General features: G+C 44.2%; 1 protein-coding gene across 2 annotated transcripts in view; it reads right to left on the bottom strand.

The window, feature by feature from the left end:
- VPS53 (VPS53 subunit of GARP complex) overlaps positions 1 to 21877 on the bottom strand; it is a 136617-nt gene that overhangs the window by 4614 nt on the left and 110126 nt on the right. For both annotated transcript variants that reach the window (XM_045985091.1, XM_045985092.1), the window contains 2 exons: positions 18916 to 19064; positions 13838 to 13907 (listed from right to left, as the gene is read on the bottom strand). In XM_045985091.1, coding sequence (XP_045841047.1) covers positions 13838 to 13907; positions 18916 to 19064 — 219 coding nt within the window. The remainder of the gene's footprint in view (positions 1 to 13837; positions 13908 to 18915; positions 19065 to 21877) is intronic.

Genomic DNA, 21877 nt, shown 5'->3' with positions numbered 1-21877 from the left:
AGAGAGTGAGAGACAGAGAGAGAGAAAGAGAGAGATCATGAGCAGTATCCCCACCAAGGAGGGAGCCCGATGTGGGATTCCATCCCAGGACCCTGAGATCATGACCTGAGCTGAAGGCAGACGCTTAATGACTGAGCTACCCAGGCGCCCCTTAAAAATTATTTTTAATGGCTACTTATACTCTATGGTGTGTGTACATAACTTTATTTTAATTAATTTATTTATTTTTAAGATTTTATTTATTTATTTTAGAGGCAGAGAGAGAACGAGCATGGGGAGGAAGAGAGAGGGACAAGCAGACTCTGCACTGAGTGTAGAGCCTGATGTAGAGCTTGATCCCACCACCGAGCTGAAATCAAGAGTTGGACACAGGGGTGCGTGGGTGGCTCGGTGGGTTAAAGCCTCTGCCTTCGGCTCAGGTCATGATTCCAGGGTCCTGGGATCAAGCCCTGTGTTGGGCTCTCAGCTCAGCGGGGAGTCTGCTTCCCTTCTTCTCTTTCTCTGCCTGACTCTCTGCCTACTTGTGATCTCTGTCTGTCAAATAAATTTTAAAAATCTTAAAAAAAAAAAAAAGAGTTGGATACAATTGACTGAGCCACCTAGGCACTCCTAGATTTTTTTTTTTTTTAATTTAAGAGAGAGAGGGAAGCAGGCTCCCTGCTGAGCAGAGAGCCCGATGCAGGACTTGATCCCAGGACCCTGGGATCATGACCCGAGCCGAAGGCAGCGGCTTAACCCACTGAGCCACCCAGGCGCCCCAGCACTCCTAGATTTTTATTATTATAACCAATGAATGCTGTGGCGAACAACTCTGTACATACTAATTCTAGGTCTATTAAAGGCATTTCCTTAGGGAGTCTTTAGGACAGATCAAAGGATAAGGACATTGTAAGGTTCTTGATACAGATCTTGAACTGCTTTTCAGATGGAATGTGCACTATTCACATATCTGGCAGGAGTGCAGGCTATGCCCTTCCTCATCAGCCCTGAAGACCGTCATAAAATTCTTGCTTATTCAACAGGCCAAAAATGGTAACTTGATATATATATATATATATATATAGTTTTAAAAGATTTTACTTATTTATTTATTTGACACAGAGAGAGAGAGAGAGAGAGAACACAAGCAGGGGGAAAGGGGGCTTCCAGGAGAGCAGGGAGCCTGATGCAGGGCTCGATCCCAGGACCCTGAGATCATGACCTGAGCTGAAGGCAGATGCTTAACCGACTGAGAAATCCAGGCGCCCCTAAATTTTTTTTTTTTTAAGTAAGCTCTATGCTCAACCTGGGGCTTAGACTCATGATCCTGAGCTCAAGACCTGCACACTTCACCAACTGAGCCAGCCAGGTGGCCCAGTATTGCTGTATTTTTAATTTCTCTGATGTTAGTGAGGATGTAGGAGAGAAACCAAATCTAAACATCAGTATCTTGGTAACAATCTGCCTTTTCCTTCCTTCGTTCCTTTGTTCCTTCTTTCCTTCCGTTCTCTGGGATGCCAACTGTTTGGAAGGATATTAACTTTCCTGATTGCATACCAAGTGTCGGGAGAGATGATTGGGATGTTTCAGCTCTTTTAATTTTTACAAGAGCCTCCCCTATAGGCATTTATTGTTCCTGTTTTATAGATGACAAAATCAAAGCTCTAGAGATTGAATTAACTTGCTGATGAAGTTGTGTCACATGATGGACAGGTGCGCTGGATGATGAGGTGGACAGGACACTGTATCTGTTTCCTGCCGCCCGGATACATGCTGTGGAACAGTGTTGCCTTCGAGTTCACACCGTTTCCTGCTGACTCCACATGCACTGCTAAGCAGCTGCGCTGTTGGCAACCAGGTGGCAGGGAAATGGCTGAAGCCTCAAAGGGCATATACACTCCGGCCTGTTTCCACAGTTCAGGAGGAGAGAATCACATACCCACCAAAGGTGGCAGAGGGTGACGGTCCTACTGCCACCACTGCTCTGATGGTGAAACTTTTTTTTTTTCTACATTTTTAAGAAAAGATTTTATTTATTTGACAGAGATGCAGGGGGCACGGCAGGCAGAGAGAGGGAGAAGCAAGCTCCCTGCTGAGCAGAGAGCCCAATGCCAGGCTCGGTCCTAGGACCCCGGGATCATGACCTGAGCCGAAGGCAGCCGCTTAACCGACTGAGTCACCCAGGCACCCCTACACAAATGTTTCTAACAGGTTTATTCATAATTGCCCAAATTCAGAAGCAACCAGGATGTCCTTTAGTAGCTGAATAAACTGTGGTAATGGAATACTGAATTTCAACACTACGCAGAAATGAGCTTTAAGCCATGGAAAGACATGGAGGAAACTTAAATGCCTACTACTAAGTGAAAAAACCCTGTGTGCTTACAACTACATGATGTTCTAGAAAAAGCAAAACTATGGAAAAAGAACAAACATCTGTGGTGGCCCGGAACTGGGGTGGTGGTGGAATGGATGGCTGGAGCACAGAGGATTTTTAGGGCAGTGCAACTTCTCTGTATGACAGCATAATCATGGATACATGTCACTATACACTGAACCCACAGAATGTAACAACAAGAGTGAACCGTAACATAAACTACAGACTCTGAGTGGTGACGGTATGTCACCTTAGGTGCAGCAGTTGGAACAAATGCAGCAATCTGGGGCAGACATTGCTAATGGGTGAGAGGCTAAGCTTTTGTGGGGTAGGGAGGCATATGGGAACTCTCCGTGCCTTCCCTTCAATTTTGCTGTGAGCCTTAAACTACTCTGAAAAAATTTAAAGCCTCGATTAAAAAAAACAAAAAACAAAAAACGGTGAGAAAGCTACACGAAGGAAAGAAGAATGCCATGTGGTAGTGTGGCTAGTCAAACTGTCATTCATTCAACTATTAGGGCATTTGGGGCTCTTCTTGGTTTTCAGAGATGAAAATTCCTAACTCTCCTAGTATCTGTTTTTTTTGAAAAGGCCTTGGGCTTACAGTCAAATATCTAAGCTAGGTGCCTGGATGGCTCAGATGGTTAAGCATCTGCCTTTGGCTCAGATCATGATCTCCAAGTCCTAGGATCGAGCCCCATATCAGGGTCCCAGCTCAGCACATAGTCTCCTTCTCCCTCTCCCTCTGCCTCTTCCCCAAATTGTGCTCTCTCCGTTTCTCTCTCTCTTTCAAATGAGCAAATAAAAAATCTTTTATTTATTTTTTTGAAAGATTTTATTTATTTATTTGACACACAGAGAGAGATCACAAGTAGGCAGAGAGGCAGGCAGAGTGGGGGGGGGGGGATGCAGGCTCCCCACTGAGCAGAGAGCCCGATGCGGGACTCGATCCCAGGACCCTGAGATCATGACCCGAGCCAAAGGCAGAGGCTTAATCGACTGAGCCACCCATGTGCCCAAAAAATCTTCTAAAAAATTAAATTAAGCTAAAGTACTAACCATGCATAGAGAGATGAGGTTAGACTGCTTGAGGCCTACACGAGGAGCCCAGCATCAGAACACTTCTCAGAGCCCACTAGAAATGATCACTGCTCTTGCTCCGAGGGAACCCAATACATGCCTCTGAAGAATAAGCATGCTAAATCCCAGGTAGATTAAAAACCTAGATATGATAAGAAAAACTTTAAGAAAACAGATTCTTCTTCTTATAGATAGAGAAGAATGGGAAACAGGACAGATAAAAAAATCTATTACCTTAAAATGAGGCTAGATCAAAAGATACAGAAGCAAAGGAAAAACACAAATCAGAAAAGGGTATCTACGATATTGGTAAAGGAATAATATTCAAAATACATAACAATTCCTCCAAAGCAGCAACAATAAAAAAGGCCAGCAAAACCCCAACAGTAATAATAACACCAACAGTGGGGCAAAGATGTGAACAGGTAATTCACAAAAGCAGAAACTCAAGGGCTCACAAGGCATCTGAAATGATATTCAACGTTATTAGTGATCCAGTAAATGAAAATGAAAGCTACAAGCTATATACCATTTCATGATCATCAGAGAGACAAAAGTAAAACGGTTGATACTACCAAATGTTGGCATGGATATGGTGCAATGAAATTCACACTTGTGGTAAGAGTACAAATTAAAGCACTTTGGGGGAAATCCAGTAATGTTTTTCTACCTGGAGATGTGCATAACCCATAACACAGCCCTCACACTTAAACATCCTTCAGCGAAATTCTTGCCCATGTGAAAAATGCTCCCTGCATCCACTGTTTGTAAAAGCAAAAGACTGGAAACAATCTAAATGTCCATCAACAGCTGAATGATAAACGAATGGTGGCATATTCGTGCAACGGAATACGATACTGAAATTAAAATGAACGGATTCAAACAACATACACCAATACGGATAAATCTCAAAAAACTGCTAGGCAAAAAAAGCCAGCCGGGAAATGATATGTATAGTACCATTTATATAAAGTTTAAAAATGCAAACAAAAATCATATAATTTGAGAATATACACAGATGGAACATACCAAAATACACATGGGAATGATAAAAATCAGAATCAGAATAATGGTTACCTCTGGGCATGGAGGGAGGGGAATGGCTGGCTAGGGCCCATAGGGGGCTTCAGTAATAATGGTAATGATTTACTTTATTAAAACAATAAAGCAAATGTGGGAACATGTTAAGATTTGACTGAGCTAAGTGTTAAGCCAGTATTCTTTTTTTTTTTCCATTTTATTTATTTTTTCAGCGTAACAGTATTCATTCTTTTTGCACAACACCCAGTGCTAAGCCAGTATTCTTGATATCAGTTTCTACACTTATGTTAACTGGGAACACTTGTTTTTTCTCTTTCACTCTTTTTCTCTCTCTCTTTTAATATGCTATTTGATGCCTGGTAAGGATTCAACTTTATCTTCCATGCAGCAAATTTTCAGAGCCTTGTCAAAATCAAAGCCGTGTCTTAGCATTATTTGTTGGTGGGAAAAAAATGATTATGTTTAAAAACATATGGGGATACTTCCCACTTTTTCTGTACTTCCTACTTCCCAGAGATATAGTATATGCATAAATAATTGTATGGTCTTAAGTGACAGGGAGAGTTCTGAATGAACTTGACATAATTCTGTGGGTCTCCTCTATCTTGAGAGATATGGTATTTTCAGTCCCTGGTCAGTCACAATAAAATTCTGTTCTCACCAGACATCTGCACAGATGGAAACCTCAGTCTCAGGTTTTACAAAAAGCAATGAGGTCAGAAAAGGCAAAAGCCAGTCTGACAGCCTTTGCAGCTGTCTGTGGGAAGTGCAGGTGAAAGGCTCCATTTATCATGAAAATCTGCTGGTTTTCATCTTTGAAAACAGCTAATAGTTCATCTCCTTAGGCATGAAGCACTGGGCAAGAGGTGGCCATCAGCCAAATTTGAGCCTCAGAGAAAACTTTTGGGGTGGTATGGCTTATGTTGTTCAGATGTTACTGGGGTGCAAGGCTGGCCAGCATGTTGTGTATGTGGAAGGTCATCACCCAGATGTGGAAAGTTTGAAGAGTTCATCTCTTTTTCTTTTTTTAAAAGATTTATTTATTTGAGAGAGAGCAAGCGAGTGAGAGTGTGAACATGAGCTGGGGGAAGGCCGGAAGGAGAGGGACAGAATCTCAAGCACACTTAACCTGTTGAGCGTGGAGCCCAAGGTGGGGCTCGATCTCATGACTCTGAGATCATGACCTGAGCCGAAATCATGAGTGCAACACTTAACTGACTGAGGCATCCAGGCAATCCTGGAGGGTTCATTTCCTTCCTTCCTTCCTTTTCTTTTTAAAAAGATTTTATTTATTTATTAGAAACAGAGAAAGCACACAAGCAGGCAGAGTGGCAGGCAGAGGGAGAAGCAGGCTCTCTGCTGAGCAGAGAGTCTGATATGAGACTCAATCCCAGGACCTGGGATCATGACCTGAGCCAAAAGCAGTTGCTTAACCAACTGAGCCATCCAGGTGTCCCTAGGGAGGATTCATTTCTTTTTCTCTTTCTCTCTCTTTTTTTTTTTTTTTCAATTTTTAACTTATTTGACAGAGAGAAGCACAGCGAGAGAGGGAACACAAGCAGGGAGAGTGGGCAAGGGAGAAGCAGGCTTCCTGCTGAGCAGGGAGCCCAATGTGGGGCTCGATCCCAGGACCCGGGGATCATGCCCCAAGCCGCAGGCAGACGCTTAACGACTGAGCCATCCAGGCGCCCCGTGAGGAGGATTCATTTCTTTCTTTCTTTCATTTATTTATTTATTTGTCAGAGAGGGAGAGGGAGAAAGAGCGAGCAAGCACTGGCAGACAGGGTGGCAGGCAGAGGCAGAGGGAGAAGCAGGCTCCCTGCTGAGCAAGGAGCCCGATGTGGGACTCCATCCCAGGATGCTGGGATCATGACCTGAGCCGAAGGCAGCCGCTTAACCAACTGAGCCACCCAGGCATCCCAGGAGGATTCATTTCTTAAAGAGTCTCCTATAGGGCACCTGGGTGGCTTGGTCGGTTAAGCATCTGACTCTTGATTTTGGCTCAGGTCACGCTGTCAGGCTTATGAGATGGAGCTATGTGTCAGGCTCCATGCTGGGTGTAGAGCCTGCTTAAGATTCTCTCTCTTCTTCTACCCACCCTTCCTCTCTTTAAAAAAAAAAAGCCCTCCTACAAATCTTGGACAGGGGGCATCATGACTATCACTAGTGATGAAAACCTTAAGAAGATAAAGGCACATTCCTAGAAGGTATTTATTTATTTAGTAAATATTTATCCATTTATTTGAGAGAGAGAGAGCCCGAGAGAGTGGGAGGAGGAGCAGAGGGAGAATCCTGAAGCAGATTCCTCACTGAATGTGGAGCCTGATGTGGGCCTCCATCCCAGGACCCTCAGATCACGACCTGAGCCAAAAAGAGTTGGCTGCTCAACCTACTGAGCCACCCAGGGGCCCCTATTTTTCACCTTTAGAGTTTTAATCCACCTGGAATTTTTAAAAATCAAGATTTAATTTATATATGAATAATATTTACCTTTTGAAAGCATAATTCAGTTTTTAGTATATTCACAAGGTTGTGCAACCATAACCATTATCTGTTTCCAGAACATGTCATCACTCCACAAAGGAACCCATACCTCTTTGCAATCACATCCTGTTCCCTCCTCTTCCCCCGCCCTCACCAACCATGACTCTACTTTGTCTTTTAGATTTGCCTGTTCTAGATATTTCATGTAAATGGAATCCTACAATATGTAGCCTCTTATATCAGGCTTCTTCCACTTAGTGTAATGTTTCCAAGGTTGATCTACGTTGTAGCACAAGTACCTTCATTCCTGTTTGCAGCTGAATAATATTCCCATTCCAGATGATATCACATTTGTTTCTCTCCTCATCAGCTGAGACACATTTGAGTTGTTTCTACTTTGTGGCTATTATGAACAATGCTGCTATGAACACCTGTGCACAAGTTTTTGTGCAAACAGAAACAGACTTTTCCAGTTCTTTTGGGTATGTATCTAGGAGTGAAAATGCTGAGTCGTTGGTAATAACCCTATGTTTAACTTTTTGAGAAACTGCCAAAGTACTTCCCCAAATTTCGGCATTTTACATTCTCACCAGCAGTGTAGGAAGAGTTCCAATTTCTCCACATCCTTGGTGGAACTATTTTTTATAAGGTGTGTGGTAAAGGTCAAGATCAACTTTTCTCCCCCCACGTGGATATTCAATTACCTAGCACTGTTTATTGAGATCATCCTTTCCCAACTGAACTGCAGGGTCACGATGGCAGAAATCAAGTGTCTGTTACATATACACATAGTAGGTCTATCTCTGAACTGGATTCTGTGCTGTTGGCCTGTCTGTTGTCCCTGACGCCCCAGTACCACGCAGCCCAAATTACGATAACCTTAAAATAAGTCTTGATATCTGGAGATTTAAGTCCTCTGACTCTGTTCTTTTTAAAAAAATTATTTTAGGTATTCTTGAGTCTTTTGCATTTCTACCTAACTTTTAAAATCAGCTTATCAATTTATACCCACACTCTCACACCACCCCACCCCTTGCTAGTTTACTATGTTTAGAGATTAATTCTACAAGAACTGACATCTTCTTAATATTGAGTCTTTTAATCTATGAACGTGAGCTACCCTGCCATTCTAATGTTTCTTAATATTGTGTTGTCTTCCGTGTAGAAGACTTGAAAATTTTTGGACAGATTCATTCCTGGGTTGTTTCCTGAAGCTACTATACATGGTTTCATTTAAATTTTTTCATTTCAAATGGTTTGTTGCTGGCATATAAAAATATGAAAAATCAATACTGGCCTGAAAAAATCAATTCTGCAACCCTGTTAAATTTGTATTCTAATAGTTTACCTGTAGGTTTCTGGGGATACTGTCATTCCAAATCATTTTTCTCTGTGAAAAATGACAATTTTGCTTCTTTCTTTCTAATCTGTACCTATCTTTTATTTCTTTAAGAATTAATTTTCTTTTTGTCTTATTGTTCTGAACAACAACTTCAAGGGCAATACAGGAGAGAAATGGCTAGACAGAAATGGTGGTAGCAGACATCCTCGTCTTATTCCTAGTGTGAAGAGAAAATCTGTCTATAATTGATCATCAAACAGGTTTATCATAATGTTTTTTTCATTAACTGATTCCTTGATTTCGCAAGCTTGCCTGGTCCTCCCATTTCCATGGCCTAGGTGATCCTGCTGTTGGTTTTAAACTCCTCTGCAGGGGTGGCTATTGTCTGTCTCCTCACTCTGTGTGGTACAGCGGGAGGACCCCTTCCGGCTGAGTGATAGAAAGGCTTCAAGCTCTCAGTGGGAGGATGGGCTCATAGAAATCAAGGTGGGCCACGGCTTAAAGACACATAGGAAAGTGAGTGATAGGGTAGGTAGATTCAAGAAGCTCTACAGAAAGAGAAAAGTGCTGTGCAAAAGGGAGAAACCTTCACGACTGGGACAGTAGCCCACGCACACAAAAACTGGAAGGAGAAAATTCAGTTTTTCTGAACGTAAGTCCTTTAAAATTTTTTTAAAATTAAAAAAATTTTTTTATGTAGGCTTCAGACCCGGCATGGAGCACAACATGGGGCTTGAATGCACGACCCTGAGATTAAGACCTGATCTGAGATCAAGGGTTGGATGCTTAACTGACTGAGCCACCCAGGTGCCCCTGAACATAAGTTCTACAGTCAAAAAATACAGAAGGAAGCTAGTTTAATTTCAGAAAGCATGGGGTTTTAGGTCAATTCTCAAAATTTTATTTTGGATTACTCATGAGTAGGGTAACATGAGTGTTGTTGTTGCTGTTGTTGTTATTATTACTATTTTGGTAAATTTTGTTACCATGGAGAGGTTTAAACCCATATGAAGTACACAGAATAGTACAGTGACTCCTTATGTACCCGCCACACCACTGCCACCAAAGACATCGTCATTCTCATCACACTGCATCTATGCTTCTAACCCAGCGGCTCTCACTGGGGTGATTTGGCTGCACCCTCCCTTGTGCGCGGATGTCTGGCGATGTCTGCAGACATCTTCCCTCGTCACAATCGGGACGGTGTTGCTGGCAGCTAGTGGGTAATGGTGAGGGGCGCTGCCAAACGTCCCACAATGCGCCTGACAGCCCCACAGTGGAAGGTTCCCTGGCCTGAAATGTCAACGGTGCAGAGGGTGAGAAACCCTGCTGTCAGTGCTCTATCCTTCACTTAATTTTGGGGGGGGTAAAACGTACGTATACTGGGATGTACAATTCTGACAAATGGATTTAGCCTTTGTAATGTACACCCCTCTCCTAAGTTTCTGTATAAAACCTTTATCAGAGTCAACCATCTTTCTTCTATTGCTACTTTGCTGAGGCGGTGGTAGGTGAGTTTTTAAATCTATCGCTTATGGGAATTACACTGTTATTGATCCACTTGCTTTTTTATTTATTTTTAATTTTTATAGATTTTATTTATTTGAAAGAAAGAGAGCACAAGCAGGCAGAGCGACAGGCAGAGGGAGAAGGAGAAGTAGATTCTCTGCTGAGCAGGGATCCCGACGTGGGGCTCGATCCCAGGACCCTGGGATCACGACCTGAGCCGAAGGCAGCCGCTTAACTGACTGAGCCACCCAGGCACCCTGTCCACTTGCTTTTTTAAAAGGTGTGCTGAACTCCACACTTAGAGGAGATTTACTGAGAACTGCGCCCAGGAATAACCATTCTATTTTCTCATTCTTCCAACTGCCATTATGCACATACTACCTGATTCTCTTTTTCCTTTTCCTTGGTGTTTGGGCTTAAAAAAAAAAAAATCTAAATTTTGCTTTAAATATTTTTTTTCCAGATGATTTTGAATTCTGTGAATTTTTAAAAAGTCAATATGGTCAAAATGTAGTGTGTGTGTATGTGTATGTGATGGAAATATTATTCAGCCTTAAGAAGGAAGGAAATTTTGAAACACGGATAAACCCTGAAGACACACTGAAGTGAAATAAGCCAGACACAATAGGGCAGATAATGTATGATTCTACTCAGATGAGATACGTAGAGCAGTCTTTTCACAGGGATAGGAAGGTGAATGGTGGCTGCCAGGAAGGAATGGGAAGCTACTGCTTCATGGGAATGGAGTTTCAGTTTAAGACGATGACAAGGTCTGCTGGTGGAGAGCTGCACAACAATGGGAAGGGATTTAATACTACTGTACACCTAAAAGTGGTCAGATAGTCAACTTTATGTTATGTATGTTTTACCACAATAAAAACAGGGTCAGTATGTATATGAAGACAACATAAAGGAAAAGAAAATAGCTTCACAGGCAATACACTGCTCAAGATACTTCAGACTCTGTAATATGATACATCCGGAAGGGGCATGTGAGAGTTTGATTCAGTGCTCTTATTTAAACATGAGGAAACTGAGCCTAGATCAGGGAAGCAATGGCTCATGATCACAGGGACCATTAATAGCAGAGTAAGGACTAGAGCTCAAGTCTTGGGATCCTTTTCCCCCCACACCATATTGTGCTGCTTCCTGTATGGTAAGTTCGTGCAAATGGATTGTATTTCTCTTGTGTGCTCAGTCACAGATACCATCGCCATAAGATTAATTGATGACCCTGCAAATCCTGTAAGATCTCTGAAAGATCACCATCTAGGAAGAAGCATTACAAACACTGGTACGGTTCAGTTCCATGTGACCCTGCCATTGCTCAAGAGGACTCTGGGGTCCACAGATAAATAATTCACTTTATATAGTAATCAGGAAGAGAATAAAGAGCAGGGAAATGTCTCCTTTCCTATTTTTGGCACAAGTATTGAAGATAATCTAAATTTAGGATTTAGTGCCTTTGTGGCAAAGCAAAGGCAGGTGAGATCGGGCAAAATCTTGGCTTTCAATTCCACAACTTTTGTGAAAGCTTGGATTAGAGCTGCTACAAGACCTGAGTCAGAATCTGTTGCAGCCTTTGTAAACTACCTGATTCCTCTGGTTCTGTTGCCCAAGTAACCACGCCTCCAGCTATAGGACTGGCGCTTTCTCAGCCCAGGTACTCAGGGCAAGTGTGGACCCGCCTACACCTGAACTTCATGTGGGTATCCAATACGGGTCACCTTGCCCTTTAGTTCCCACCCATGCCCACTTCCGGGCTGGGCTCCCTTATCACACACTTCCATTTGCCTTGTGAACAAAGTAAAATCCAGCTTCGCAGATGGTTTTCTCATCCACATCTCAAAGCAGGAGTTAATTCTGGCCAAACTGCTGTTTTTCGGAAGATATGGGCTTTGACTCCCAAGCTGATTATTTTACCATTCTTTTGAAGAAGAGAAAATCTGAGCAGCACAGGTAGGATACTGGATTTCTGTGACAATATGAAGATATCATGGTTATTAGACACTCAATCGGCTAGCATGGCCCACGCAAAGCTGCAGACTCACAAAAACATGTTCCCAACAGGCAACTTTGTGTTCCAGTGGCTTCGTCAAATCTAGAAACAGAACGTTAGGAACTCCTACCTCTAGAGCTTCTCTTAGATACAGAGATCATTACTGCACATCCTCTCTGATTACGCACAACAGTGAGGCACACAGAATGATTTCCCAGCGAACAGGTACTAATGACCGGAGACATGCTGGGGCATTATTCTGCCATCTCCAACGGACAGAATTAGCTCTATGCTTATGACATTCAAGAGTCAAGAATTGCAAAACACTGAAACTCTATAGTCGGTGTCTGGATCTATGCAACCTCCCAGGAAGCTTTCTGAGACAACACTTTGGACTCTGGCTTTTAAAACTGGTCAGCCAGACAGCTACAGCAAGTAGCAACCAGATGTCATGGGAAGGCGAGGCGGGTATTGAGAGCAGAAACAAAGTCATGTTCTTGGTTGAGCAAGCGAAAATCGGCAAGAGCCAGCTTCTGCTGAAGGTGTACACGTGCCAGACGTTGCATCAAGGACTTGATGTGCACGATCTTGTTCAATCCTCACAACTGCCCTGTAAGGCGTGACTACGATCAATCCCCATTTTCTAGATGAGGAAACTAACTTGCTGGGAGGTTTGCTGAAGGACGAGCAGTTGCTGTGTCGCAGAGATAGGATTCAGCTGCACACCTGCATCATTCTGGACCCCAGGACCTTCATGCTTACACCATTCTGCTTTTTTATAAGCTAGGAAGGCGATGGCCCTTACAAATAGAGTAGAGAAACAGGGCATGTATCAGAGTCAAGAGATTCCTGATGTTCACAGCTATTGCATCTCTGGCTGTGATATCTCATGAGGGATCCATGATGCACTGGGGCATAGGCCAACTTGTTGTCTTCCAGAGACATGACTTGGGTCAGCAATGCTGAGGGCCAGGGTGAGGGCGAGTCACTGAGCTGGGAAACAGTTGAGCCTCTGCCAAGTTGACTAACTCAGTGGAAGAGCAGGACTTACGGAAATGTCTTGAATTACATCATCTCACTTAAAAATGTCGTTTTTAAGGGAGATGTTGCTACCTGGTAAAATGGCTGCTACCTAGAGGTCTAGAGAGGATTTCTTTTAATGAATACAGGGGAATCATTTAAGGTCAGGACATGAATAGCTTGTATCTGAATAGGTGTTTATCAAGAATTAGGGGCTGAGTATTACTGTTTTTGTTTCTAAGGTAGTTTAAACTGTTCTCCAAATCCAAGCAGCTCAAATTTCAGACAGTCTGGATAGGTGATGGCCGAAAAGAGGGGGCTCCGCTGCAGCACATACTTCAGCCCATCAGCGCTGAGGTGACACAAGGTGAGGTGAGCAGAGGTCGCAGAGCACAGAATTCAAGTGAACAGGGTGGGGTTAATCACAGAAGGCTTCTTGGGTGAGATGACCGGCGTCTCAATACCAAAAGGATAAGCCTTTCTTTGCTTGATACTCAGAAGTGTCTCTACCCAGCAACTAGAGGACCCAAAATAATCAGAGTCTTTGCCACGCCCTCTGCCTGGACTCTTCACTCTTCTTTCTTCTCAAGCGCCAGCTTTTGGAGGAGCCTTCGTGGAGTGTCCAATCTGAAGCCATTCCTCCTTCGTGCCCCTAAGATATTCTTTCACAGAACCTAGTTTTATACCCTTTAGCATACTTAAGGTAAAATTCTCTTCTCATTTATTTATTAACTCACATCTTATCTATCTCTTCTTACCCGGGTGTGAGCACCTCGAAGGAGAGATCTTTTCTATCTTGTTCACTGTGGTACACCTGCGCCCAGCACAACACCTGGGTACGTAGTAGGTGCTCGACAAAAATGGTTTAAATAAGCGTTGAATTAAGCTGCCAGGTCATCCTTCTGTCCCCAAACAGGGGAAATCAGCAATCTGATTTCTCCAGGGTAAATCCCTACTAGAAAGATTTGTGTTTGACCTAGGACAAAAGCCGTAAGATTCATCTCACCTGTTCTGCTCCCACCATGCTAATTGGCTTGCACTTGAAGAGGTGGGTTATGAACTTGGGAATGAAGGAGCTGTGGGGAAAAAAAAAGGGACAAATTAGGCTTATTCTCTCTCTTTTTTAAGATTTTACTTATTTTAGGGGCACCTGGGTGGCTCAGTGGGTTAAAACCTCTGCCTTCAGCTCAGGTCATGATCTCAGGGTCCTGGGATCGAGCCCTGCATCAGGCTCCCTGCTGAGCAGGGAGCCTGCTTCCTCCTCTCTCTCTCTCTCTCTGCCTGCCTCTCTGCCTACTTGTGATCTCTGTCTGTCAAATAAATAAAATCTTTTCAAAAAAAAAGATTTTACTTATTTTAGAGGTAAAGAGCATGCACGAACAGGGGGAGGAGCAGAGGGAGAGGGACAAGCAGACTCCACGCTGAGTGCAAAGCCCGATTTGGGGCTCAATCTCAGGACCCTGAGATCATGACCCGAGCTGAAATCAAGACTCAGATGCTTAACAGACTGAGCCACCCAGGCACCCCAGGCTTATTTTCCTTTTGGTAAAGAAACGCAGAAACTTTTTTTTAAAGGCCCTACTTCCTTCTACAAGAAAACAGAAATCAAAGTAGATGCTATTATCGCCTCCCAGCAACCAGAGCCTTCTGTTTCTTCCAGCCCAAACCGTGGTTTTATTTAGGTATATGTGGTCTTGGGATGCTGGGGAAAAGCTGATCCCTCCCAAACTGCAGAGAGGAATTCTAATTAGTCTTAGCCAGTCAGACCATGGCATTTCTGTGCTGACTGACTGTTGGTGGTCCTGAGGTTGGGACATGACCTAAGCCAGCCACCCCGACCGCAGGAGTGGACTTCACTGCTTCACTGCATGGCTGCGGGAAGACGTCCTCTCTTCTTCAGGGTATTCTTATGTTTGGCTACAACAGCGAGAGCCATTTTACCATCATTCTAAGGATGAAGCCAGCCCCCAGGAGAGCAGGGTAGAGTAAGGAACTTGGGTCCTTAGTGACATTGCTGAACCACTGAATCAACCATTTTTGGATGTGTCCTACCTCTGACCTTCTGGTTATACGAAATACAAAGCTCACCTCATGTTCAAGTGAGTTTAAGTCACAGCTCCTCTTACTATCAGCTGAAAACACCCTAACAGACGCGACAGTGAAGATAGTCACAGGATATTAAACGCAAAGACAGAAAATAATTGCTAAGGGAGTAACTGTCAGAACAAGGGAAAAAATTCATGGTCTCTGAAAAATTTACTGGGGACTGAAGGGCAAGCTGGGTTGGGGGAAGGGAGTAGGAATTTTAACAGGTCAGAAGGGCTTTTTAGAAAAAACTGCAGGGCCTGAGGAGGGAAAGCTGTTGTACAGGTGCAGAATGGAAGGTGTAGGAACAAGAAATGCCTATCACCGAAGCCAGACCCAGGATGGACTGACCAGGAGAACACAGGGCCCATGACCAAGGAAGGAGTGATAATAAAACAGGACTGGAGGTCAAGAGAAAGTGCTGGCTAGCACTTTGCTCTCCCACTCCGCGAAAGCTGCTCTCAGGGCCATGACTCCCACCCTCCGATCTCTCTACACATTTGTGCCTGCTAGCACCTGATGACGTATCGGCCACCTCACTGGAATGGCACTGGCCCCTCAATCCCAGCATATCCAGGACTTGGCCCCACCCTGGAACCCAGGCTCAGTGGACCAGAGGTCACCTACCCAGTCATCCAACCCAGAAACCAGGAGTTCCCCAAGGCTGCTCCCTCTGCCTTCCACCCCAGTACCAATCAGTTCGCAGTCTTTCCCTTAACTTCCCCACCCTCCTGACCACACCCACCGCTGCAGCCCTTACTCTCCTCACTTGAGCTCTTTCAATTCTTTCCTAACTGGTCTTGCTGCCTTCAGCCTCATCTTTGCAACGATCATCTGCCAAAGGGATTTGCTGCGGAGGCAAACATGCTCAAGACCCTTCCCTGATTAATTCTTATAACGCCTACAGACAAAGCCTTCCTTGATTGTCTTGATTCTCTGTCCCCAGCCGTATCATGCTGAGCGAGGCATCCTATGCTTGATTCTTCGGGCTACTTAATGCCTCTCTGTGCCTTTGCTTACCCTGCCCCTGGTGCCCAGAATGCCCTTCCCTGTGATCTTGTGGGTCACCACATACACATATCCTGCACCCTGCTCAAGGATTTCTCTCCTTATGAAGGCTTTCCTTGGTTACCTGCACCATACTCTACACAGAGCCCACAGACCTCTAGCCTAGCATATAACCCTCTTTACCATACTTATTTGCTTGCATGTTTTTTTCCCTCCACCTGACTGTAAGGCAAATGAAAACAGGGACCATGTCTACTAAGCCAAAGCACTTAATTCTGTGTCTGGGACATAGTAGGAGCTCAAATGGCAGCATGTTGAATAAAGAATAAATAAAAACAAATTAAAATGGTAGTAGCTACCACGTTTGAATGTGACCTTGCTACCAGCACATTACCAGAAGTTTATGCATGATTTCTCATTTTATCCTCTAAACCACTATTAAGAGATTTGTCTTATCGTCCCCACTCTTGAATGGAAGAGAATCAGTTTAGTGGTGAGGGAAGCTGCTTGTGGTTCAAACAGCAGTTTTTTATTTTTTAAGATTTACTTATTTATTTGGGGTGGGGAGGGGCAGAGGAAGTGGCTGGATCACACCACCTTGAGATTGGGACCTGAGCCGAAGGCAGAGACTTAACCCACTGAGCTACCCAGGCAGCCCTCAAACAGTAGTTCTAATCGAGAGGTGATTCTGATGTCTAAACAGGAAAGACTGCTGTTGCTTCAGAGACCAAATGGAGGCAAAAGCAAACAACTACGGCCTCACATTGATGAGCTAAGACAGGAAGTTAAAGAGAAAGAAAGATTAACTCCAGAGATCAAGTCTAGGGGGAGGTTTGCTGATCAGGAGGGAGAACGGGGACCATGTAGAAGGGGTTCTTCAGGGCTCGAAACCAGAGGCAAGCCAAACAAGTAATGTGACACTGAATTTATGACGAATCGCAACGGTACACACAGTTTATAACCGAAGTACTTCTCTCTAGACTGTACCCTGGAATCGGTTGGCTCTGGGTGCGAGGCTGCAAGAGTGGGGTGAGGAAAATACGGGGACCAGGAATGTGTCACGGGGAGGGGAGAAGTCCCGGCAGTGTGACCGGGGAATGGCCGGGGCTTCCCCAGTTGTGCGGGGTGGTGGCAGCGGCCCTTGCTGGGGAGGCATCTTGCCACAGCACTACTGCTGAAGTTTCTCCTCTTGGCTGGGGTTTTACAAGTTAGAGAGGGTACTGTGGATTAAATCAGAACACCACTTTTTCTGTCAGGGGTTAAACTTTTCCAGATGTGAGAGACGGGCATCCTATTCCTAGCTCACCCAAATATGAGCTTAGTAATAAAATTTAAGGGCTCCGAGAGAACGTGAGACTGAAGCCGGGACTAGCTAAGCAGATGGACCCTTTACTCACTTTGACATTCGCTCAGTCAGACCCCTGTGCAACCGCACTGGAGATTTTTGGCCACAGTAAAATTTTGCAGAGACACTGTTTCTACCCAGGATATGGGAGTGTCACAACGTGATTTATCAGCAATGCCTTTAACACACACTGAAGAGCACTCAGGGAGCAAAGGGAATGTCAACTCCAGGGTCATCCGCCATATTGCAAATATTAATGCCTCCCTGGAGAGTCCACTCGATCCTTTCTTGACAAACTGGAAACTGAAGCTAATGCACAAGCTCCCCCCCCATAATTGTTGTTCCTTAGGGATTTATTTGTGAGGGGGAGAGCAAGCCTTAATTGAATACAAACCAGCAGAGATCTGGGGAAGTAGAAACCTGGAGCCCTAAATCCCCACCTTGGGACTGGGATGAGGACAACCTAAACACAGTAGCTCGGAATAGGCTGACGTTCCTGAAGCCCCTTCCTTGAGACGTGTGCCAAAACGCCTGTTTGCTCGTTGGTCAGAGGAGGCACTGACCCTCTACACTGCCTGGTCTCCGAGGAAATGGTGCTGTGGCCAGATGCTGCCTGGCAAGGGACCAAACCATTTATTTCCCTATTTCCAAATGTCAAGCCAGAAATGGCCACACACGAGAATGTAGTAGAAAGACATGTAGTGCAAGCGTTCACTTCATCTCCTTTGGCACTGGAACCCCCTGCCTTGCTCTGCCCGGTTTCCAGTACCTTCCCTGGACTCAAGGATATTCAGAAGCAAATAAATTCTGGCAGTCTCAGTAGTATGTACTGTGGGGAAGGAGGAAGTGGAGGCTTAAAAGAAATAGAACAAGGGTTCCTACCCTAAAAAAGCTTATAATCTAGTTGGAGAGACAAACAATATACATGAAATCACTGAAAAATAATTTTAATTATCCAAATCTGTAGGGAAGCAGGGACACTGTTATGTCCACATCATTCAAAGTAACAGCTTCCCCAACTCATTTCTGAGTTTGTCTTCATTTGGTTGATGTCTTCATGCTGTTACTGCTGTCCGCAACTTTTTTAAGTAGTGGATTTAGTTTTATTATGCTTCTTTGAGATACAAAAAATTAGCTCACCTACAGGCACCAGAATAAGCCCCAGCTGGACGGTGGGACACCTAAATTGTGAGCATATGGGTGGTAAGTACGGCATTCAAAATAACCCACTGATGAGAATGTTCCAGGGGCACTGGTGGGGTGAGGGTCGGTCAGTTAAGGGTTCAACTTTTTTTGTGTGTGTGTTTTTTTTTAAAGATTTTATTTATTTATTTTACAGGCAGAGATCGCAAGCAGGCAGAGAGGCAGGCAGAGACAGAGAGAGGGGGAAGCAGGCTCCCCACTGAGCAGAGAGCCCCTTGAGGGGCTCGATCCCAGGACCCTGGGATCCTGACCTGAGCCGAAGGCAGAGGCTTTAACCCACTGAGCCACTCAGGTGCCCCTAAGGGTTCAACTCTTGATCTTGGCTCAGGTCTTGATCTCAGGGTCATGATGAGTTCAAGCCCAGAGTTGGGCTCCAGGCATGAAGTCTACTTAAAAAAAAAAAAAAAAAAAAGAAGAAAAAAGAAGAAGAATTCAGGACTTACTTTGCAAATTTAATGCAGAACTGAGTAAAGTATTTCCGCGTGGAAGCCAGGTTGTCACGGATGATAGGAACATTCTGCTTAATGTGAAGAATGACAGAGGTGACATAAGGGCTCTGGTCACCAACGTGCTCCACATTCTGCCACTGCATCTGAAAATGGAGATGGGGAAGAGAAACCTTTAGATCCCTCACAGGAGGACAGTCTGACCCGTTCCAGGAGAAGGGGCAGGCAGAGTGGCAATGAGGCTACAGCTTAGCCTCGTAACCACCATTTTATCTTGGGCAGTGCTTCTTACCTCGTCTGACGTGGCTGACTGTGGATAAAAACAAGTAAGCCCACCTTATCCTGGCCACTGAGGTGTGACTTAGGTATCTTTTCTTAACCTGTCCCTCTGATGCTTGAAATAGCCTTCCCTTCCCATCCAGGTGGCCATCTTGTAAAGGAACCCTCACCAGGCAGGTGGCTATTCTGTCCTGTTCTGTCAGAAGAGGGGTGTGGGGGGACAGGGCAGGGGCAGCCACTTGTGAGCACGTTGTAGCTTGGGAGAATGGAGCTGGTTGGGGCTAAGTGAAATGAAACCCGGATGAGGGCTACTTAGGTCTTTCTCTCGAGTAAGTTGTGAAGAGGGGAGGATTTTTGAAAAAAGGGAACTGCACCTGATGTGACATGTGTGACTTAACTTCAAAATAACCTAGAGTTAGGAGTAGATAAAATAAGATTAGTGAAGCTGGGTGACGGGTCCATGAGGTCTGTTACACTGTTTTCTCTACTTTTGCACACAAATGAAATTTTTCCATAATAAAACATTCAAACCTTACTCCTAAAACCTTTGAGATTCTGTTGGGGTTTCCACCAAGGGAAAGAAAAGAAGATCCCTGGCCATTACGAAGGGGCGGATCAGAAGGTAAGACAGTGACATGAGGAAGAGGGCGGGAAAGGGGGGCAGGGACTATGTGGATGGCAGGTGCCAGGCAGACCAGCACCACTGAGAGGACCCGAGTGATTCCTGAGCAAGCTGTGAACACAAAAGCGAGACCTGCTTGGCTCAAGCTCTAACCATATGAGAGTTGGGAGAAAAGCTCTGGAAAATGTCTATAGTAAAACAGGGAAGGACACAAGGCTACAGTGCCTCTCCCGCCTTGGATACAGAAGGAGAAGAGAGCCTGCGGAGCAGGCAGCAAATAGGAACTTTAATCCTGAAAAGAGCAGGAATGTCCAGGAGGAGTTCTGCTGAGTCAGCCTCTCCGAGTAGAGCTGGGCTGTCTGTTAAAAAGATCCGAAGCCAAACACACACCATATAATATGTTCATAGAAGGAGGGCAGTAGTTCTGAGGCCCTGATGTCTCTGGCAAGAAAACACCATTTTTTTAATAGAGCTCTTGGGGAAAGGAAAAAATTCAATACTGAAGGAACTTCTTTAAAAGAATCATATTGTGCATGAACGACTCCCCAGTGCCTGGGAAGCTTGAGTGACTCTATGTTTTGTCCTAATGTTTCGTCAAATCAGCAGATATTTTATATTTTAAAAGCTTTAGGTATGTGTAAGCATATAAAAAAGCAGGAAGGACTTCCATCTTCATTTTAGAGATAAGAAAACCAAGCCCTAGAGACGTTCAGTCTTATGCAAGGTTCCACAACAAAGTGCCAGAGAGAAAAAGGTCCCCAAATTTTTTATGGGGGAGAATCAGAAACAAACAATGGAGTAACAGTGGAAAGTTCTGTATGAACTGACTTTATAGTCTAATGCTTTGGTTATGTGTAATGTTTTCCTCATTATCTTTTTATCTTATTCAAAAGGCTTCTTTTCCCATCTGATTTCAGAGAGTTGACCCATCCAAACAGTGAGCATCCTAGGTGAGGAGCTTAAATAAGCTCACAGGGTGAGGTCAAAACTGACAGATGCTGTTAATGTCTATACTTCATCTTCTCCCCAGGTCCGTAGCAACACCTGGAGCAGAGCATTCTGGGTAAACACGGAATCTGGGAAGGGAGTTCAATGCCCCTCTCCTCCAATGGCCATGAATGACTATTCATGAATGACTACTGTCCAAGTTGGCAGCATTTTGTATTTCAACATCTCAAAAGTTAATAGATAATTACCTGACAGAAGACAACCGTAAAAGGAGGTGGGGATGTGGCCTGTCACTGGCTACAAAGCAACTCTGAAGCAAGACAGAGAGTGGGATGACGGACTCCGAGTTCCTGCTGGAGAGCTAACCCGTCTTATCACCACTGGCCATGCCAGTACACATCCACATTTGCAATATATGTGAAAAGATCTGATTTGCTTTAATACCTTAGCCAGTTACGACTCTACTGGTCAAATTAAAAGAAGTATTAGCAAAAGCAAAGTAGATTTGTGAGTTTAAATTTAAGTCAGCTTAATGACATAGGAAAACCATTTAAGCTGCTGGAGAACAATGAAAGTTGATGTTGGTTTTACTATTTAGAAAAGAAAAATCTGCAAAATGTAATTAGCAATGACTCCATCCAGTCACTACCTCAGATGGGTTGATGCTGGCCGTCACCCATTCCAGATGACTTAAGGTTTGAGCTGTAACCTGAATAGCCCAAGATACAGACATGAGGACCCACCATAGGCAGGTCCCTTCGCCTGGCACTCTGCATACATCACCTAATTTACAATTCACACATGAGCTCATTGGGTTCTCACAGCAATCTTGTAGATGACCAAAGCTTAATGAGGTTAATGAGGTTAGGTAACTTGCCCCAAGTTACACAGCTGGTAAATGACAGGACAGAGACAAGAAGTCTGTCTAAAGCCCAAGCACTACAGTACCAGGCTATTTCCTAGACGCTTGTTTTTAAAAAAAGGAACAAAAACACTTACTGTGCTTTAATGCAAGGTAAGCCTTGTTTCTCAGGGAGATGCTAATGAAATATACAGTGACGAAGCAAAGTTCTCTTTCAAAAAAGGCAACAAAAAGTAGCTTGTACTAGA

Source organism: Meles meles, chromosome 18, assembly GCF_922984935.1.
Source record: "Meles meles chromosome 18, mMelMel3.1 paternal haplotype, whole genome shotgun sequence".
Taxonomy (NCBI): Eukaryota; Metazoa; Chordata; class Mammalia; order Carnivora; family Mustelidae; genus Meles; species Meles meles.
The sequence above is the reverse complement of the archived record's forward strand: the minus strand, read 5'-3'. Positions and strand labels throughout refer to the sequence as shown.